We start from the raw sequence: 22,638 nt of genomic DNA, 5'->3' as shown, positions 1-22,638 counted from the left end.
GTAGTCGGGTCATTGCGCCAGGCTTTCTCGAGGGTGCGGCAGTTCTTCTTGGAGTTCTTGAGTTGGTCGGTGAACCAAGAGGCTTTCTTGCTGCCGGATCTGCTGGGAGGGGTCTTCAGTGGTGCGAGGTCGTCTGCGCAGTTGGTGATCCACTGTGTGAGGGTGCTGGCTGCTTCGTTGGGGTTCGTTGTGCTGGCGGGAGGGTTCTGGCTGAGGGAGGTGGTGAGCTGGTCGGTGGTGATCTTGTTCCAGCTCCTGCGGGGAGCCTGTTGCGGGTGGTGGTGAGTCGTGGTTCTTCTGAAGCTGAAGTGAACGCAGCTGTGGTCTGTCCAGTTAAGTCCGGTGGAGTGGCTGAAGGAGATGTACTTGCTGGAGGAGAAGACTGGGTCAAGCGTGTGGCCGGCGTAGTGGGTGGGGGTGTTCACCAGTTGCTTGAGTCCGAGGTTGGCGAGGTTGTCCAGCAGGGTGGTGGTGTTGCTGTCCTTGTTGTTCTCCAGGTGGAAGTTGAGGTCCCATAGGAGGATGTAGTCAGAGGAGGGGAGGGCGTGCGGGCTGATGAAATCAGCGATGTCTTCGCTGAATTGTGTGCGAGGTCCTGGGGGTCTGTAGATGAGGGTGCCTCTGAGTATGGTCTTGGGGTCGGTGTGTATCTGGAAGTGCAGGTGTTTGGCGGCTGTGAGGGCGTCGTCGGAGTTGGTCGTGATGCGGATGGTGTTCTTGTGTACGATGGCGATGCCTCCTCCAGTCTGGTTGACGCGGTTCCTCCGGGTGATCTTGTATCCGTCCGGGATGGCGATGTCGGGTGCTGAGGAGGCGTTCATCCAGGTTTCCGTCTGGTGATGTTGTGTCGAGCAGGTTCCAGAGCTCGACGGCATGTCTGTGGACGAAGCGGGTATTGAGCAGGATGCACTTGAGGTGGTTGCTGCTGGGGGTCAGTTTGGCGGGTGCAGTGCCGGTCCGGAGGCAGATGAACTTGCAGGCTTGGCAGGTGAAGGGTCCATGGGTGCGTTTCTGGGTGGCTCGGTAGCAGGCGGGGTTTCGGCCGGCGTTGAGTGCGTGGAGGGTGGCGGCGTTGTAAGTCCGACGGGTGGGCTGGCATCTTCCAGGGCCAGGGGTTCTGGCGCTGGGCGCAGACGGGCGTAGACGGGCTTGCCTTTGGCGCGCCTTCAGCGCACAATCGGCGTGCCCGCTGCGCGTACGCGTGCACTCCGCCATAAATGGCGAAGTGGGAGGGAGGAGCAGCTGGGAGGCGGGAGCGGGGCTGCGAATGGGAAGGGAGACAGAAAAAAAGGGGCGGGCCGCAAGGGAGCAGCGGCGGGGAGCGGGGAGAAGGGCGGGAAATGCGGCAAGGGCAGGACACGGAGAAGGAAAATACAGAGGCACAAAACAGGCAAAATACAGAAAATACAAATGCGGAATGCAAAAGACTCAGGCAGAATACAGCCAAGCAAAGGACCAGGGACTCAGCTGCAGGGCAGCGTAGACACTCGGCAAAGCGGGGGCAGCCTGGGCTCACTCACGGGGAGTGTGCGCGGTGCGTGGGGCGACCGGCCCAGAACAGGGTCAAGGGTCAGGATGTTTAAGTAGTGATATGCAATGGATTGGATAAGTTGACCTGGGTCGATGCATATTATACTTGTCATTGAAATGTGCCCTAACATTTGATATGCTGAGATTCTACTGTATACAAGCCAAACTATGATGCTGTGTGACCAATTTCAATGAAAATTACCCAGACAGGTTTATAAATTACCTATCTGAACCCAGTTCATGTTCTGGAATTAATCATTACGTTTTTAAAGTGTCAGTTACCAACCATTACCTCAATAACTAACTTTTATTCACCGGATACGTCTCCTTTTTTGAAACTTTATTTTGTTTTCAAATATTTCGTATCTTCATTTTTTACTTAGCTTCTTTTCTACAGTTTAACCCCTCCCACGCTTGTGACGGAACCGTTCCGTCACGCCCCTCGGGTGGGCTGTGCTGGTGACGGAACGGTTCCGTCACGGCCTGCTCGCCGCGCCTGCACGGCGCGAATTCCGGGCCTGCGCTGAGCGTTCTATTGAGCGGGCGGGGCCGTGACGGGCTTCCATTTAGGCATAAAAAGTATGGAGTACCTATTTCTTTGTGAGCAATTTCCACAATTTATTTTATAGTATGGAGGCTATCCACATGAATTAGAGCGTAGCCTTTTAAATTGCACTTCCTTCGTGAGTTTTGGATGGCTTCAAAGACTTCGTCCCAACTGTATCAGGCAAAAATCACTCTGCCAGGGAACCGTAAGTTTAAGTATGCACCGCCCGAAAGATGCCGGTATTCTGGTTTTAAGTTTCCACTGCTTGCACGGCCCAGCGCACGGACGCCATTCCTAACTTCCGCATAGCTGTAGGACTTACAGCTATGTGGAAGTTAGGAATGGCGTCTGTGCGTTGGGCCGTGTAAGCAGTGGAAACTTGAAACCAGGCAGAGTGATTTTTGCATGATACACCTGGGACGAAGTCTTTGAAGCCATCCAAAACTCACGAAGGAAGTGCAATTTAAAAGGCTACGCTCTAATTCATGAAAATAAATTGTGGAAATTGCTCACAAAGAAATAGGTACTGCATACTTTTTATGCCTAAATGGAAGCCCTAGTCCTGATGAGGTAGGGTAACAGTACCTTCAAGGGATTTTAATAAACAACAGAATTTAAAAACACTTAGAGAGTTGAATCATATGGGCTTAGTAATTTAACCCAATGATGCAGTTTATGCAAGGCGGGTGTATATAGACAAAAAAGTGTTTAATCTTTTTTCTTTTTCAAACCTACACGAAAGAATAGAGACCGAAACGTCGACTGTGGCTTTATCTACCATTGAACACTCAATTCATTTTGTAATAGGTAGAAAAGCCTTAGCAATTGATGTAGTAAGGATTGTGTAGACTAATGTATTTAGCCTTCTGCATCTTTGCCTTTTCTTGTACCCAACGTTTTAATTTGATTTGAAAAAAGAAAAAATATTAAACACTTTTTTGTCTATATACACTTGCCTTTTAAATTCCTTTTTGCTCTTCCACTGATTACTAATAAGTGACAGTCTTCTAATACATATAATTTCTGTTGTTGCATAAACTGCATCATTGGGTTAAATTACTAAGCCCATATGATTCGACTCTCTTTTTATTTTATTATTTTTTTTTTTTATTGAAAGTTCATGACAATTTAATATACATCAAAACATGGTATGTACAGAAAACAGAGAATGAATATATATAAATAAACTTATAAATATATATATACAGACAATAGGGGCAATGGGAGCTTAAAATATCCGGAAAAGAGGATGTTACATATAAAAGACAGAGATTAAAAGAACGATAATCGTGAAACATGAAGCGATCGGGAGAGCTTCACGAGCATTTATGGGGCCGCCGATCTTAACAACCGCCATGTAGCCACTGGCGCCCAAACTCGTGTCCCCATTTCCCTAGATTTAACTCCCTTTAAGGCATACAGTTCTGACTCGATATTATGGATCCCTAGCAACCTGCAAATCCACATTTGAAAAGTTGGGGCCTCGGCATCCTTCCAAGCGGCAGCGATTAAAATTCTCAAGACCGCTACTGCTATAAAAATAAGCGCCTCGCACTCTGTAGTTAAAACCAGTTTAGCATCACAACCAATTATTAAAAGTGTCGGGATAGGTCTATTTTGACAGCTAGCAGCCCCTCTAAGAAAGCTGCGATTTCCCTCTTGATGGAACCTAATTTCCCACAGCTTGAAAACATATGTACAACATCGGCTGGCCCGTTCCCGCACCTAGGGCAGTTGTTATCCACCCTCTTACCCCAATCAAATAATTTCGCCGGTGTGTAGTATAGGTTAAAAAGCGTCTTAAAATGCTGTGCTCTTAAATTTGAGGATCACAGAAATCTTTTATCCATTAATAGGGCTTTATCCAGATCGATATCCGGATCCCCTAGTTTTGAGGCCCAGGCTGTCTCTGTCTTAACCATGTCATCAGGAGATACTACCATAAATAGCCTGTATATTTCCCTGATTTTGAGGCCACCCCCCTTCATATAATCTAGTAATGCACATCTTTTGGATATATTTATGCAGGGTCTTTTTGCTTTTATTGTATTAACCAGCTGTATATATTTAAACTCTTGGCACCCTTGAAGTGAATAGCGTGACCTCAGAAGTTCTAGGGGCCTATATACATCCTTGATCATTACTTGGCCTAATGTAGTTATTCCCTGTTTTTCCCAATGTCTCCATGAACCATCGCTACTTAGATGCGGGAATAGCCCTGAATTCCAGATTAGAGTATATTGATTGTACCTTGGGATCCCTTGATTTTTCTGTACAGAAGACCATAGCCCCCAGGCGTCTTCCAATATTTTATAACCTGAAATCTTAAAAAAGCGTTTATTATATCTCCTTAACAATACCCCATGCGCTTCCCTCCCCAGGGCCAGCTGAAAGAAAGAAGGGATATCACCCTGAATATGCGTAGTATTGTTAGGAAAGAATAGTAAAGCCATATCTGTGAGCAAACAGGACCAATTATAAAACCTCAGGTTTGGTATTCCCAGCCCACCCCTTTCCTGGGGAAGGGACATGAGTTTGCTTGATCTCCTCACTTTGCCATATTGCCAAACGAAATTCATAAAAACTGCCTCCATTTCCTTAATCAATGAGTCATCTATCTTGTATGGGATGGACCTAAATTTATATAAAATTTTCGGGAACATTGTCATTTTAATAACGTTGGCCCTACCTATTATTGATAAACAGAGCATATCTATCCTTTTTAGATCTTGTTTCATTTTTGCCAATAGCGGTGTGAAGTTGTCTTTAATAATATCTCTAGGGTGAGCATTAATTATTATTCCCAGATACACTACTGAGTCAACATATCTATCATCGCGCTTAACTATATTTCGAGAGCATAATACTTGCGTTTTTGCCACATTTAGGCAATATCCAGATAAGTTCCCAAAGTTGGAGGTGATACTAACTATTTCACTCATAGCACTGTCAGGGTCCGTAGTAGTTATAGCTAGGTCGTCCGCATATGCAAGGACTTTAGTGTGAAATCCATTGATAGTGATTGGCTTGATTTTATTATTATTCATTATAAGAGTTATTAGGGGGTCTATATACAGCGCAAAGAGAATAGGTGAGCACGGACACCCTTGTCTCGTGCCCCTTGTTATCTGAATCTGTCCTGAACTCTCGCCCATAAGCTGGATACTTGCAGTAGGATTAAAGTACATGGCCTGAATTGCCTGTAGGAATCTAGGACCAAATCCTCTATCTCCCATCACTCTCCACAAAAAGCTCCACCTAACCCGGTCGAAGGCTTTTTCAGCGTCGAGGAGGACCATTGCGGCCCGCCCTTCCCCGGCAGCATGGATGTCGAATAATGTGATAGCTCTTTTTATATGGTCAGTTGTACCCCTGCCTGGAACAAAACCATGCTGCCAGGGAGATACTAGAGTCCCGATAATCCTCCCTAGCCATAATTTTTGCATATAATTTATTATCGCTGTTTATTAACGATATTGGCCTGTATGAGCCTGGGATCTGTTCCGGTTTACCTTTCTTGTGGAATACCACAATATTAGTTTTGGTCCACGACTCAGGTATAACTCCTGTATTGATAACCCCATTAAATAAATCGAGAAGAAGAGGTGACGTTTCTTGTTTTAGATGTTTATATACCTCCAGGGGTATAGCATCTGGGCCTGCTGCTTTGCCCGCTGCTAGATCTTGTAATGCTTCTAACATTTCGTCCATGGTAATGTCCTGTTCTAGGGTTTCCCTTTCGATGGATGTGAGTTTAACACCGCTTTCCGGCCAAATTATACCTGGGCCGTTGATATCCAGTGTTTCCTTATACAGATCTTGATAAAATCTTCTAAAAACATCAAGGATTTCAGCTGGTTTATTATAGATTTTATCCCCCTCTTTAATTTCGGTAATAGTATTCTTAGATGTAGCCTGCCTTATACGTAAAGCCAATTCCCTGCCTGCCTTTTCCCCGGTTTCATACACCCTTGCTCTTTGAGTTTGATATTCTGCAGCAGCTTTCTTGGCCAGTTGCCTCTGTATTTCGGCCTTTAAGCTATTTAACCGGTCCAAGCTCTGCATACCCGAATTCCCCTGACACACGTCCCTCCTATGTTGTTCCTCTGCTTCTGCTAGTTTTCCCATCAAGGATTTCCTCTCTTCCTTCACTTCTTTCCACTTACGGGCATTATAACTGATCGTCTCCCCCCTAAAACCTGCCTTGAAACTATCCCAGACAGCAATACGGGAGGCACTATACCTATTTTCATCAAAGAAAGACTGAGACCAATTCTTTACGTGCGCTATATAATTGCTATCGGCTAATAGTTTCCTATCGAACGTCCAAGGTCTGGCTTTTTTTGTTTGTTTATTGATGGCGATAGATAAGACTAGGGGATTGTGGTCTGATATTAACCTCGGAAGCATTTCTATCTCTACATTAGGGAGATAGGTGGCCGATACCAAAAAATAATCCAGCTTTGTGTGCTTATTGTGTGAATGTGAGAAATACGTATGCCCTGGATCATTTTTTTTAAACATCCCCATACATCCCTCAGCCCATGAGACTGGATTATGGAAGACACTGATCTAAATACCCGGGGTTTGCGACCTGTGTAAGGGGTATTGCTAGCAAAGTTTGCTGAGATATTGAAATCGCCCGATAATACTATCGGGACTGGCCAGTTAATTAATTCCCTCTCTATATGATCCATCACCCCCGGGTCATCCAGATTAGATCCGTAAATCGAGCAAATAGTTATTCCTAGATTTAGTTCACATATTGCCCATCTGCCAAATATATCGGCCTTGCTACTTTTCGCCCCCCCTAACCCGGTTCTGCCAATGATTGCTACCCCCTTTGTCATTGATGTCTGTGAGGAGCAGGACAGAATTTCAAACCCCCTTAAATTAAGCCAATGCTTCTTTTTCCAGGGTAGATGGGTTTCCTGTAGACATACAATATCAGCACCTATTATTTTGATGTACTCTTCTAATCTACCTCTCTTTTTCCAATTGTTCAAACCCCCTATATTCAAACTTACCACCCTAAGCTTAGACATAGCCCTGCGGAAAGTTTAACCACCATGCTAACCAGTCAAATGTCCTACTACGCATAATTATATCATAGAAATACTGGTTTCCTTCAAGCTTTTGGATTGCATTAGTGTACATATTCATTGCATGAACTTTCTTTTCTTTTACTTTTTCCCCCCACCTGCCCCCCCTCCCACCCCAAAAGAGCCCCCCCTGAACCCCTCCCAGAACCCCACCCTTGTGGAGCGCGCAGACTGGGTCTGTGCGTGTGATGGATGCAGTCAGGCGGTGGACTCACTACATACATTTGATAAACCCTACCTCATAGACAAACCTTGTGCCAACATAATCTCACCTCCAAGAAAAAAACACGCAAATCAAAAAAGAAAACAAAGCAAAACCAAACGAAACCAAGCTAGCAACAGATTTCCTGCATTGCCCTTAATAGCCCTTACAATCCAATGCTTTACCTCTCGTGAATTTCATCATTCTTTTTGGACAGAACATAGAAAGGCTAAAATTAGAGAGTGACAATAACGGGTGCCTTCTGGACTGAGTCTAATTCTATACTATACTATACTGAGTCCAGATAATCTTGGGCTTTGATTTCAGAGGAAAAATATATTGTCTTGCCAAGATGGACTATCTTTAGCTGAGCCGGATTAATCAGATACACCTGTATTCTTTTATCTTGAAAGGGCTTGATTAGCTGTCTTAATCTCCAACGCCTTTCGACGGTAGTATGGCAAAAATCAGGCCTTACGAAAAAAGAACCCCCCTCAAAAGCTCTTTTAGCATCCGGTCTTGCCTTCTCTGCGATGGATTGTCTCAGCAAAAAGTTCCCTATATAAATCAAAATTGCTCTGGGCTTGTCTTCAGGTCTAGCGTTCTGTCTTATTTTAAACGGTGTCCGATGAGCCCTTTGGATTTCGGTAGTCCAGTTCCACCCGGCAATGTCTGGAAAGGCTCTTTCAAATTTTTTTACGATAAAGGCTTTAACATCTTGCCCTTCGCACCCTTCCGGTATTCCAAGGACTCTAAGGTTGTTCCTCCTTGACCTATTCTCTAAGTCTTCCAGCTTCCACTGGACATCCTGTGCTTGTGCTCCGAGGGATTCCACTCTGACGGTGGCAGCCGCTGCCTCTGCTTCAGTGGCAACTATCCTCTCCTCCAGATTTGGAACCCTATCTCCTACAGTCACGCAAGCCTTTGAGAGTTTCCTGATCACTCCTTTCATTTTTCTCATTGCTGCTTGGGCCTTGAGGTTGTCTGATCTTGTCTCTTCCCGGTGTGCTGTGACCCCTTGATGAATTGATTCCATCATTGTCATCATTTGTGCTAATGAGACTTGTGTGGTCTCCTGGCTCTGTACCTCTCTCAGCCCCAGGTCTGATTCCTCTTGTAATGAAGCTGTCGGAGAAAGGTCCCATGTTAATACTGCTTGATCTTTTTGAGCTGCAGCTTTGATAGCCGTTGACGGTAGGCCCGATTCTAGGTCACTCTCTGTTTCTGGATTGCTGGCATCAATATCTGAGCTTTGTTGGTCATCTTCCTCTGACCAATCCGCATCCTCTGCTACGGAGAAGAAACTTTCACTGGGGGTCTTTTCCTTCTCCTTCTCCTTTTCTTTCTCAATCATGCCCCTCAGATAGGCATTCGTTATTGTCCTCCCTTGTTCTTCTGGGGTCACAATAACCTCAACAGAATCCTCGCTTGGGTTGCCTGGGGTCGAGAGGGTAGGGCCTTCTTTACATCTGCCTGCGGTCTCCCCTCCTCGGTCGACCTGACCCCTTTCTAAAATATTATTCACATTGGAAGGGCCGACTGCCTCATCTTCCGGTGATGCAGTCTCTTTTTCATTGACCACCGTGGGGGGTTGAGCCTCCTTATCGGTATCGCTCTCAGCGACCGTCATCTCTACAGTTGAAAGCAATGTCTCGCCCTGTACAGTGTTTATGACCAGGTTCTCCCCGCCAGACTCCCCTCCAGGCTCATGGATTGTCTGTATTTGAGGTTGTGGGGGTAGTTGTAAATCAGGCTCCAGCTGTAGCTCCGGAGCTGGCTCCTCAGCCTCTTCTGTAATTGATATGGAAATAGCTGCAGCTGCTGGGGCAATAGCGGTTTTGGGTCTCTTATCCTTGCGGTTCATCATTTCAACAATGCTTATGGCGGCTGTCGCAGTGGCTGAAGCAGCGGCTTGCCTGGTCCTAACAGATGGTAGCCTTCTCTCTTTAGGGGTCCCCTGCCCCTGCCCCTGTCCCTGTGTATGTGCCTTTGCCCGACCCCTGGGCTCGACTTCAGGCAGCGCTGCTAGTATATTTACAGAGTCCAAAGACACACTCTCAGTGTCTGCAGGGTCGGTAGTTAGACCAGTGTTCTCGGCCACATTCTTTCTCTTTGCGGGTGGCTTACCTCCGGTGTTGATTTTCGGCGCCATCCGTGGGGGAGATTGCTGCTTCTCCCTGTTCAGCCTTCTGTCTCTGCAATCCCGGAGGAGCACTCTCCTCCCTTCTGTCGCTCCGCTGTCTCGACCTCGACCTCGACCGAGCTCCGTCCGAGTTGCTGTACTGCTCCGCCCCCTAACTCCGCGAACACCGCGAGCTCCGCGAGGACCGGCGCAGAGTCTATCAGCCAACCCGATCCTCAATAGTAGCGTGGCGGCCGCCTTCCAAACCCCGAGAGGGAGTATCTTGTTATACAGGGCGCTCAGAGGCATCCGGACCGCCGTACGATCCCTGGATTTCTCCTTTCTTCCCCGACAGTGGTCAGTTTTCCCTTACATTATTTTTTTTTCCTCAGCTTTATCAACTTTATCGCATGCTCGCGAGTCAGGCGTGAATCAGCCCATTCGGCTCATTTAGTCCATCCAAATCGAGTCGGCGATGACACCAGCTTTTAGATAATTTTCCCAGATAGTCAATGGGTCTGTAGCGAGGTGTCCACACCGCCTGCACTGCTTCTCAGCCGCTCCTCGCGGCCGCCATCTTGCTCCCCTCCCATATGATTCGACTCTCTAAGTGTTTTTAAATTCTGTTGTTTATTAAAATCCCTTGAAGGTACTGTTACCCTACCATATCTTTTGCCCAAACCCTCAAGGGTATATTGGGTTGCCCACTATCAATTCTCTAGTCCTGATGAGGCCCGCAAGTTGATGGGCTGAAACGCGTCGACATTTTGGATATGGACACCTAATGAATTAAAATTCATTGACAATAATAATCAGCAGTGAATAAACATTAAGGATCAAATCAAGGATCTCTTAAATACTGCGATGATAAGGTGTACCTGATTAATTAGGAATGCTCTTTTGACAATAGAGGATAGAGCATCCAGTCAAACAGTAGGGGCTATAAGAAATAATGAGTGAATGTTTAATCTATTATTTCCAGTGTTTTGTAAATATTGATGTATGTTGAGTGTATTTGTTTGTAAATATTGATGTAGATATGTTTATACTGTAGAAAAGAAGCGAAGTAAAAAATGAAGATACGAAATATTTGAAAACAAAATAAAGTTTAAAAAAAGGAGACGTATGCGGTGAATAACAATTAGTTATTGAGGTAATGGTTGGTAACTGACACTTTAAAAACGTAATGATTTATTCCAGAACATGAAATGGGTTCAGATAGGTAATTTATAAACCTGTCTGAGTAATTTTCATTGAAATTGGTCCCAAAGCATCATAGTTTGGCTTGTGTTTGTTTTTCCAAGATGCGGTTTGGGTTATATAGGGAAACCCCTTTTTTGATTATGCTTGAGATTCTACTGTATGGCATCGCAACATGTGCTGGGATACGAAATGCTATGCTATTCTTTGTAATATGTATTTTGTATATGCTATGACTGGCTACGAGTTGGCACAATTTGCCTTTGTTCTGTGCTATGTTTAAAAAGCAATAAAAACAAATACAAAAAAAAACAATGTGAGGAATTTATGGGGAAAAAGTATCCATCAGAAACATTATTTTCTTATAATGAGACATATCGTGTTGTAATATACATTTAGCTATGTCACATGACATGCTCCCCCAAATCTGTACATTTGAGGAAAAATTTAATATTTTTGCATGTCTCTGTGTTTGGGGACTGGCAGTTAGGCCAGTGGATGGAGTGTTGATACCCATTCTGGTACAGCATTCTCCTGAACTGCATGAAATTGTTATCTTCAATAGCACAGTGTAATCTTTTGTACCTGGACATGCCCCGATTACTGCATTACTAGCGCCGATCTTCAATGTGTGGCCTGTGTGTGCCTGGGAGTGTGTCTGAAAAACGTACAGGACTGATTTCTGATCAGAAATTTCAAGACAGATTAAGCTAAACGGAAACCCTACCAGTCTCCTTTACACCTGCATCCTCCAGGTCAACCTTAGTGGTCTTGCGAGAGGAGCAGAAGTCTGTTGAATGGGGCACTGGCCACTGGGCATGCAGAAGAACTTGCCTTATGCCAGAAACCCTGCTTGTGCTGATCTAAAGATTGTAAAGATCTGTAACTTGGAAAGATTTTTCAATGTTCTTTCTGACTTTGTCACCAGTGACATTTATGCACATTGCAAGGTACATATTTAAAATGTGGTTTGCTATTAGAATCAGGGGAATCAAAAACTGTCCAGTAACGGTATTTACTGGTCAAAACGGAATTACCAATTGTCTAGAAACCTCAATTCCTTTCGTTAGTCCACGTTTCTGAATTTCAAATTTGCAATAGCATCGCAGTAACGCACTTTCAAATGACTACAGTCCTATGTACTGCATTCAAATGTACAAGTGCAGTTTTACAACACCGGAAGTCTCACATCTCTTGTAATTAGGCTCGAAATCTGTTGCACTGCAAGCTCATAAGCAAAAAGTGATGCCACTTTGTTTAGACAGGTCAATGTATATTGTCTGAAACTGCTGTCTACCTTTTGTGTTAGGCGATATCTAAAATCATTTACTAGAAGTCAGTGGGACTCTTTATTACTTAGATCCTCATATTGAGTTTGGGTATTTCACACTGGGCACTGGGTGAAATACCACAACTCGCACAAGTCTCTCTACAGCCCGGAATTATCAGGTCACCAAACTGTGGAACAGATCATTCTGGGACCAGAGACACTTGTCAAGAATTTGCTGCTGGATGGGCAGGGACCGTGGGCTGGAGCACAGCCCGACCCCTGCCGAAGCACGAGGGCTCTGAGCAGACAGTAGCTTGCCCACACCACCAGACCCCACACTCCACACGCACCCATGGCCCTCCGGCTGGCGTGTCTGCTCGGATCCGGCAGAACATGTCAGTGTTTTATTTTTGCCAGAATCAGGAAAAATTGCCTGGTCAAGAACCCAGTTTTCTGTACCCAAACCGTTATTCCCATTTCTAAGTGAGAAAAAAAAACATTGGTATTGCTGGAATCTGTTTGCGGGGATACAGGCCAAAACCAAACATTCCCCCCTCACCCCCCCTCCCGCCCCCTTTATCCCTGAATTAAATTCTGAAGAGCTTTTAATAAGAGCCTTAGAGGATAGGAATCTAGCTAATCATTGATTACCATTGATCAAGACTTTCTATAATATCACAGATGACATCTCCGCAAAATATTAATCAAAGAATAAAACTGACCTTCAATAAAGCCGGCTATTGAAAGCATCATCCTATCAAATGCGACTGGAACAGCATTAGTTGTATGGACCGCAATATCAACCAATCCAGACAGACCATAGAACAGATACATTGTAGAGTGCTGCCAGTTCATGATATGGTCCCACTGATGTTCTTCCCGATTATATAACTTGAGGTGGGGTCCACCGGGAACAAACTGCTCTGATAACATACCTGCAGAACAGAAATAAAAACAGCTTAATGCTACAAAAAAAGAAAACAGGATAGTGCTTTACAAATAACCCAAACGTTTTAAAACACATGGTTAGTCAGCTAACATCTGCAAAATGTGGGGTTTGCAATTTTGCCAAATGTATCACACTTCTGAGATATCAGTAGTCACCCCCAATTTATACTGAGGTTGACTGATATTTCTATTCAATTGCTTAACATTTTTCTACAACAAAACCTTTCTTAAAATGCAATGTAGCAATAAATGGCCTGATGCACAGGACAGCAGTCGCAGAATATAAGGTATGCAACAGAAGTCAGGAGAAAAAGTTTTATGGAATCTCTGATTTCTGGTGGTTTTGTCTTCTGTTCGTTATTTTAGTATTTGTCGAAAGTGCCATAAAATATAGGCTCCTTCGTCAAGGGTAGTGATGGCCTCTTAGGCTTTCTCCCTATTTTATGGGCAAAAGACTGATTATTTGAGTCCTCTTTTAAAATGTTTTACTTTCAGCCATTCTTGGATTTTGACTCTTTAGTAGTAAGCTTTGAACAAGCATAATTTTTACCACCGCAACATGGAGTCATGGAATATCCACCCTGAATTAACACTTTTGAGTTTAATTTTCCACATCTTTGTTTATTTAGGTATGTATACGCTAACATGTGAATTGTGTACATCAATACTCTTGAATATGTTATCGATAACTTTAGGGACGCCTTCAAGATGGTGTCACGTTCTCAACTTACAATTTTAAGTTTACAGGGACATTTGGGAAACAGAAGTAATGTGGAAGTGTGAAGACAAGAGTATTGTGAGATGATGTGTGGACGTAGTATCGCAAAGAAAGAGGATTCAGGGATGGTGCCACAGGTTTTTCAAAGACTTAATGACCTGTTATTGGCTGTTACTATGAACGTGTGTTTTGTTGTTCTTTTACTACGGATTCATGGGTACTGTAGTTTGATGTTTTCTTAAAGGCTGCTACTGACAACTAGTAACTAAAGTAAAGCATAATCACTTCCAGCACGACCTTAATAGTGTTGTGTTCCCTAACCTCAGGAACACACTGGAAACGGTAGGGTCTTTCAATATCTTCTTTATTGAGTTCTCGATTACATTACTGCAGCGCTTCGTGTCCCCAACCTCTCACTCCGAGGTCCTGCTCGTTACTGACCCCTGGTCCCCTCCCCATACCGGATGTGGTGTCCGGTGTCCCCTGTCCCCACCCTGTGCCCCAGGGTCCTAGTGCCATATCCACGGCACAAAATCTCCCCCTTTGTTGTGAACAAAGGAAAGAGAGAGAGAGAGAGAGAGAGAAAGAGAGAGAGAGAGAGAGAGAGAGAGAGAGAGAGAGAGAGAGAGAGAGAGAGAGAGAGAAAGAGAGAGAGAGAGAGAAAGAGATCTCTATCCCTCGGACATGTACTTGTCCACCTCTTGTGTCCCTTTACATCTCCTCAATCAGTCTTTTTGTCTTCTTGCACTCTTCTTGGTCGTTGTTCTCTGACGTCAATTGGTGATTTCGTTTGTGCTGTGTCTTCATTCTGTTTTTGCTTTGGTGTCTCCTTTTCCTTTGTTTTTAGTTCTCTGAAGTGGGAGCTGTTCCGCGTGATGTGATATCTGCCGGCTGATGCCGTGATCATAGGCCCCTTGACTTCAGTCACCTTCAAAGGTTCCTTTGCGAAGGCGCTGTCCGACTTTTTTACTCGTCTCTGTTTCACTAGCACGGTGTCTCCTTCTTTAATTGTTGTGCTTGTCGCGTGTCTTCTCTGGTCAGCATACGCCTTCATTTTCGCTTTCTGTTCCTTGTCTCTTGTCGCGATGTCCCTTTGTTCTGTCTGCTCCACCTCTTTTATTTGTGGCAGTCTCGTTCTGCTTGAGCGCCCTAGTACCAGTTCTGCAGGGCATTTCCCCGTGGAGCTGTGGGGGGTGTTGCGATAGTCTCTTAGCACCTGACATAGGGCCTGCCCTGTCGATATTTGTGTCAGTTTTGCTCTCTGTGTCACCTTCTTGATTGTTCCCATGAACCGTTCTGCCATGCCATTTGCCTGTGGCCACAGCAGCGTTATTCTTCTGTGATTTATTCCCAGGTACGCCATGAATCTCTTGAATTCCTCGCCGGAGAATGGCGGACCATTGTCTGTTTTTAGTGTCTGGGGCGAGCCCCATGCTGCGAATACATCATCTAGCACAGGCAGTGTCACATTTGCTGACGTTGATGCTACTGGTCTCACTATTGGGAATCTTGAATATTCATCTATGATCACCAACAAGTAACTTCCTGTTTCCAAGGGCCCATAGAAGTCTGCTGCCAGCTCTGTCCACACTGCCTTCGGTAGTGGGGACATTTGCAGTGGTTCTGGCTTTGATGACGGTCCTGTTATTTGACAAATGTAGCAGCTCATCACCATTTCTTCCACCATATTGTCTAGTCCCGGAAACCACACTTTTTTCCGCAACATTTTTTTTGTTGCTACCATTCCTCTGTCTGACTCATGTGCCAGCTCCACAGTCCTTTTTCTCAGTGTCTTGGGCATCACTATCCGTGTGCCTCTCATTATTATTCTATTCCCGCACCCCGATAGTTCTTCACTTATCCTTTTGAAAGCTAACAGTTCTTCTTTTTCTACCCCTTTTTCCACATAGCTGTTGCTGTTCACATGTCTCCATCTTTGCTGTTTCGTGATCTTCATTGATTCCTGCATGGTGCGATCTCTTTTTGTCTCGTCCTCCAGTTCTTCCAATGTAATTGTTGTTGGTGTACTGAGTTTCAGTGCAAAGTTGAGGTATTCTTCTGCCATCGTTGCTGCTTGTGATGCTTGTGGCAGAGGGTGCCGCAACACATAGTCAGCCGGGTTGTGCTCTTTTCCTGGCTTGTGAATAATCTTGAACTTGTAGTCCATTAGCCTCATCCCCCATCTCTCTATCCTGGGCGGTATTTTTGCGTTCGGGTTTCCATAAATTGTTGTGAGTGCCTGGTGGTCTGTTATGATTGTAAATGGCTTCCCGCAGATGAACATATGGTAGTGTTCGCAGGCCCACACCACTACCAAACTCTCTTTTTCTGGTTGCGAGTATCCTTTTTCAACTTCTGACAAGCTCTTGCTTCCGTATGACACTATTTGTCTTGGGGAGTCCCTCCCTTGTTGATGCTGAGCCAGTATGGCTCCTAGTCCCACTGGGATGGCGTCTACCGTTAACTCGGTGCATAGTCTTGGGTCGAAATAGGCCAGATGATCCACCGCTGTTACGGCCTGTCTTATGTCTTCAAATGCTTTGCTGCATTCGTCAGTCCACACGAAGCTTTGTCCTTGTTTTGTTAGCTCTCTTAGTGGTGCGCTTACAGTGCAAAGTCTTTGATATACCTTGCGCAGTAGCTTGCTAGACCAAGAAATGACCTTACTTCCGCTACATCCGTTGTTTTTTTTGCTTTTTCCAATGTTTCCACCTTGCTATGATCCGGCCGCATTCCTTTCCTGGAGAAGATGTGGCCGAAGAAAACCAGTTAATTTCGCCCTAGCTCGCATTTATCTTCATTCAGTGTTAAACCAGACTGCTCCAGGTGTGAGCACACTTCTCTTAGAGCTTTGTCATGCTCTTTGTCTGACTTGCCAAATACTAGAATGTCATCGCTAGAATTTAAGCTGTTCTTTATTGGCCTTATTATCTGTCTTATTGTTTCTTGAAATATTTCTGCAGCCGATGAAATTCCAAAGCTCAGACGTTTGTATCTGAACAGACCTAGGTGAGTGTAGAATGTTGTGATATATCGAGACTGAGGATCCAGTTCTAGTTGGTGGTATCCTTTACATAGGTCCAGCTGATCATGTCGTCCAAGTGTGGTCCAGGATGTCATTCACGTTCAATGGCCTTGTTCGGTATCCTCATGTCTACACATATTCTTATCTTTGATGTGTCTTTCTTTGGGACGGCCACAATGGGCGACACCCAGGGTGTCGGCCCTTCCGCTGGTTCTATTATGTCTTGCTTCAGTAGTGCTTCCAGCTCTTCTTCTACCTGTGGCTGCAGATGTATTGGCACTCTTCAGTGGTGCTGTGCGACTGGCCTTACTGTCTCGTCAATGTGCAGCGTGATTTGTCGGTCCTTCAGCTTTCCTAGTCCTCGTAGTAACTTGGGGTATTCTCTCAGAATATTTTTCTTTTCTGACATGTTGTATGTCATTGCCATGAGACCCATTACTTGAGCCGTGACATTGCTCAGCAGGCATGGTGCCGGGATGTCTCCTTTCAGTACATCTATCTCTTCAGTTGTCCTTTGATCTTTGTACGTCAGTTCTTCTTTGAATTTACCCATGTTTGTCACTGGTCTTTTGGCTCCCCACGTGAACACTCTGACTCGAGATGGTCTTAGAATCGGCTTTATTTCCATTTTGTCATATTCAGAGACGCACATGATGTTGCATGTTGCACCGCTGTCCAGGACAAATTCTGCTTCATGTGGCCCCACCTTTATGTTCACCGACTCTGTTTTCTTTATTTTCTTTTTGTCTATCAGGCATATTCTTTCTTCATCTTCCTCTTCTGTTTCTGACTCTGCGGTCATGAGATACAGTCGTTCCGTTTTTTCTTCTACGTCCTCCTCTTCCGACTCTACTGATGAGCTTCTTGCCCTGCCTCGACATGTCTGATGTGTCTGTTTGTTGGCATTCGTTCTCTTCCTGGCCTTCCTCGGTCGTTTCTGAATTGCCTCCCTTGGCACACACTGGCATAGTGGTCTCTTCCATTACACTTTCTGCAGTTCTGGCCAAAAGCCGGGCATGGGCCTCTGTGTGGGAACTCCAGTCCGCACCTATAGCAGGTTCCTTCCGGCTGTTTCCTTGCCGTCTGTTCACTCTTTTCTTTTCTCCAGCCTCCTGAGCGGTTGGTGTTCGTCATTCGCTGAATCTGTTCTGTGCCTCTTCCTTTGCCTCGTTCCATTTCTTTTGTGTGTGCTGTCACTCTGGCTTCAGCCCTTCCCAGCGCCAGAATGTTTTCTAATGAGATCGGTTCCTTTAGGATCCTTGTGCGGAATTCGATGTCACGACAACCTTCGATGATGCGCAATCTTATTGCCTGTTCGTTGTCGAATTTGTCAAATTCGCAATGAGTTACCAGTTTCCGCAACCTTGTTGCGAAGTCATCCAGAGACTCTTCTGCTTGTTGGAATGCGATCATGAAGCTATATCGTTCGAAGTCTACATTTCTCTGGGGGTCGAATTTATTCGTTAGGCATTTCTTTAGCTGGTCATAGGTGGCAATCTCTTCTTTCGGCAGAGTCACCAGTAGATCCGCCACTTCATCCCCTACTAGGTTCACAAATAGACCTCTCCTCTTTGCTTCTGCTACATCAGTAGCTTCCGCATAGTTTTCAAATCGTCTGATCCACTTTTCCCATCTGATTCCTGTTTGTGGTTCAGAAAGGCTGAATGGTAGTGGCCTTCTGTATTGCGCACTCGGTTTCGGGTCTGCCATTTCTTTGTTCCTCCTTCTCTTATGTCTTCTTTGTTACTTCATTTTTTTTCTTTGTTTGCCCAGTAATGTCTTTTATTTTCCTTTTTATTCCTTTGTTTCCACTTTGTTTCCTTTTATTTTCTTCCCCTTGTCTTTGCCTGTGCTTTTTTCCTTTTTTTCTTTGTAAATCGGCACTTTCTCCCTATTTTCGATCTTTGCCTGACCTTAAAATGGCCGCCCGGGCTTCCTGCTCGCTGATTGGCCCTCTCGCCTGACTCCAAGATGGCGCCGAGACTCTCGCGAGAGCTCGTGCCACATCTTTAAACTTCGCGCTTTGATACACGGCGCTTACCGGCACAATCAGTCTTCTCTCGCAGCGGTCGGGGTGGGCTCCCGCGTCGCTGCGCTTCGTTGTTGGTCACGATGCGATGCTTCTTCTGGGCACGATGCGATCCAGGGTGGGCTCCTGGTGTAAAATCGCACTTTCTGTCGATGAGCACGCAGATGGATGCCGTCGCCTTCGTCGCCAGATGTCGTGTTCCCTGACCTCAGGAACACACAGGAAACAGTAGGGTCTTTCAATATCTTCTTTATTGAGTTCTCGATTACATTACTGCAGCGCTTCGTGTCCCCCGACCTCTCACTCCAAGGTCCTGCTCGTTACTGACCCCTGGTCCCCTCCCCTGACCGGATGTGGTGTCCGGTGTCCCCTGTCCCCACCCTGTGCCCCAGGGTCCTAGTGCCATTTCCACGGCACGACAAATAGAATCGTAACTTTCCTTCACAATGGCTTAGAATATTACGTTATAAATAAACAAAATGCAATCCTGTAAACAATCAACAATACACAAATTATAATATATAGTGGTCCTTCGTTAGAACACTTTGTAATCTACTTACGTGAAATATTGCATATGATGTAACTCATGTAAGTGTTTTTGACGAGCAAGTTAAAATTACGAATACTGAGACGATTTCTTCCTTAAAGCACACAATTCTTTTACATTATTGAAAAGCTGTATTGCGCAGTAGTATGTATGCCTTTGTCTACCCTCCTGAATCCAATATACAATTTGCATTACCTGTGTTTTGAATCAGAGCTTTACTTACCAATAAGTGCAAATGTTGCTTTTGTTATCCCTTCTATAAGTTCCAGACGCTGAAATCCTGCTTTACTTCCAAGGTAACAGGCTTTCTTGTTCTTTCGACATATAAAATTTAATGGGTACTTCACAGACCACCAAAGACCAAAAAGAAGGAAGAAGCTTCCAGGAAGGGCATGGCCTATAAAAGTTGCCATGTTAGGTTACAAATGAAAACCTAAAAAATATAAAACCATTTTTATTAAAGCTGGATAGAAAAATCCAATTAAGTTTAATGTGAGCATTTCAACAATTGTAAGAATAACATCTATGTGCTAGCCAGGCTTTGAAAAAGCAGTATAATTCGTTTTCTTAGTACTATAAAGCTAGTTCAATTTTGTGTTCCATCTGGCTGGGTATTGGTGTTTTCTGGAATGGTTTCCATGGGCACAAGAGGTCAGAAGAGTTAAAGCTTTGTAAATGTCATTCATAAAAGGAAAAATATTGCTTCAATCTTTTAACGTTTGATGTTTGGGCTAACTAGCTCAAGTAACTTACGTTTTTTGGTATTGTATCGTGACCCACCCTCTTTTGTGACAATGGTGGTGTTTACTTCATTATAACACAAACACACTAACAAAATATAATGCAGGGAAATTATAATTTTTTGTGAAATTAGAAGCTGTTCGAGTACAAATACTGGATCATTTGCCACCTTCATAAGGGCATAATTGTATGAGCCAGTTTTTTTGTCGACATCTTTCGGCCTTTCATAATATCAAAAATGACAATCAACAAAACAAGCATTTGCAATGCAATAGGACTCGCATTTACGCAAGACCTATTGCATTGCAAATGTGAGTACGGACACAGGAGTGCAGGCAGGCAGGCAGGGGGCGGGGCGAGAAGGCACGGACTGGGGGTGAGGAGGAGGGTTGGAGTCACGGAAATTAACTAGTGCTCACAATCTAAACAAAACATACCATGCAACACTCGAAGTAAAGGGGCCAGTAGCCATGGAAGGACACAAATGACCACATGTCCATAATAAGGAGGTCTAATAAGCCTCATAATCAATCAGACAGCAGCATTTAAGAAAGACAATGACAGGAGCTAATTAAAAACATGGGTGGAGAATGGGCGGAGCTTCCACTGAGCTTTCACTCCATACTAGATAACTGCATGCCTCGCAAAGCGAGCAGCGCCTGCGCGCTGCCGCAATAGGCTCAAACTAAAAAGAACCTCAGAAATTTCATGTTCCATTTACAGTTTTTAGTGCCTTAATGTGCTGAATTTACGTATTTGTATTAATGAAAGAACATTCCTTTAAAAATGTAAGTTGTGTAACCAACCAACCAGGCATCTTGTGTTTTACATGCTACTTGCATACTTTTTCAAGGAGCTAATGGAACAAGAAACAACAAGGCACAGACTGAGCTAATTCACTCTACAGAAAAAGCAAACAAGCCAAACCAAACACTGCACACTATTACAGTAATGTTGATTCTCATAGCTTTAGTGAATAAAGAATCGTGTTTTTATTAAAGACAAAGAGGCTAGAATTATGCATTATTTTATTTACTACCTACAAACAGCAAACACTAAAAAGATCCCAAGTACAACAATACTCGACTCATAATATAACTCTAGAACACGTAGTCCATAAAGAACAGCATCATTCCATCTTCTCCCTCTTTTGTCGCTGCTGTAAGCTAACCAATCTCCCTTCGCATCCGTAGATACAAAAATTGTTCCTCATGCTTCTGAAACAAAAGAAAACAAAAAAGAAAACCCAGTCACGTATCTTACATCTTTTCTACACAAAAATATATCTCCTTAATACAACCCTAATATCGATAACTTTTGCAGATCTTTTAATATTTAATCTTTTTTTTTAATGCACAAATGTATACTTTGTTTACCAAAACAATCCAGTTTCTCATTTTTTTTTTTGAGTATGGAGGTTGGGATACTGCAAGCCTAAATACAACAAAGGCTAACAATATGCATAAACCTTTTATTGGTGTCCCAACATGCAGCCCTTTAAAGAACATTAAATACACCATAAACAAACATTCCAAGTTGGAACATTGAACAGAATATATAAGTCCATGTCACAGAAGTACATTCCTCTTTAGGCTGTGACAAAACATAGGATTCTCCTCAGTCTTGACAGGAAAATAGTTTTACTGGAAATAATTATCTGAAAGAGAAAATTTAAAGTGAAACATATGGCCTATTGAAAAACAATTTCAATCTGTGAAGTAAACCCGTTATATATATATATATATATATATATATATATATATATATATATATATATATATATATATATGAAAAAAGCAGTCCAGATTCCGAATAGATGTCGGAATCAGCGGTCGGGACCTCAAAATGCCTCGCAATCAGCAGTCAATCCAGCCTCAAGGAAATAAATCCGCCAGTGGAAACAGGGAAGACGTAATTTTATTTAGGGTGACGCGTTTCACTCTACAAGAGAGCTTGTTCACACATATACAATGGGCTAGGTGGGTGGAATAATGTTAGCCTCCAATGTCTTTAATGAAATCAAGATTCTCTCTGTATGTTAATTTGAGACTCACCATTTTATTACAAGACCGGAGACTTCCATTATGCATGTTTAAAGTTCTCCAGTGCCAGACTGCTCACATTCTCCACCGGTTTTAGATAACATTTTGCAAGAGTGCTAGCACTTGACCAGTCTGCCGCCTTCAGAATGTCAGCAAATGTATAACCTAACCATAACACCTTACAAGCCATCGCACCTCTAGATGAGTGAGCTCCAAATTTGGATAAGTCAGTTCCAGCCTCAGCCATCACTGCTCTTACGGATGTATGACGTTACAACGCATGCATTTTCCACGCATGCTGTTACAACGCAGGTTTTACTACGCATACCATTACAACGCATAGCGCTTTGGGGTGCTGGATAGTGAATAGTTTAATTTACTATTCCAACTCCAGTCCCCGTGGACACTAGGGAAGGTGTTGGATAGTAAATTAATCTATTCCCTATCCTAAAGCGCCCCCCAGGGCAATGCGTTGTAATGGTTTTCGTTGTAAAACCTGCGTTGTAATAGCACGGCGTGGTAAAAGTTGCGTTGTAAAGGATGTTTCCCGCTCTTACCCACCGGGAAATTGTAGCTGTTTATACTGCCTTACAGAGTTTCACATGGAAATTAATA

General features: G+C 44.0%; 1 protein-coding gene across 2 annotated transcripts in view; it reads right to left on the bottom strand.

Moving 5' to 3' along the window:
- The window catches only part of LOC144773049 (transmembrane protein 45A-like), a 474,612-nt gene that overhangs the window by 151,883 nt on the left and 300,091 nt on the right, over positions 1 to 22,638 (bottom strand). The window contains exons 3-5 of one of the 2 annotated variants that reach the window (XM_078657833.1): positions 21,069 to 21,198; positions 19,464 to 19,673; positions 12,696 to 12,908 (exon numbers count right to left, since the gene is read on the bottom strand). In XM_078657833.1, coding sequence (XP_078513959.1) covers positions 12,696 to 12,908; positions 19,464 to 19,653 — 403 coding nt within the window. In that variant the 5' untranslated portion in view covers positions 19,654 to 19,673; positions 21,069 to 21,198. The remainder of the gene's footprint in view (positions 1 to 12,695; positions 12,909 to 19,463; positions 19,674 to 21,068; positions 21,199 to 22,638) is intronic. The other variant, XM_078657832.1, reaches the window with a different exon arrangement.

The sequence above is a fragment of the Lissotriton helveticus genome, chromosome 8 (genome assembly GCF_964261635.1).
Source record: "Lissotriton helveticus chromosome 8, aLisHel1.1, whole genome shotgun sequence".
In the NCBI taxonomy this organism is placed as follows: Eukaryota; Metazoa; Chordata; class Amphibia; order Caudata; family Salamandridae; genus Lissotriton; species Lissotriton helveticus.
The sequence above is the reverse complement of the archived record's forward strand: the minus strand, read 5'-3'. Positions and strand labels throughout refer to the sequence as shown.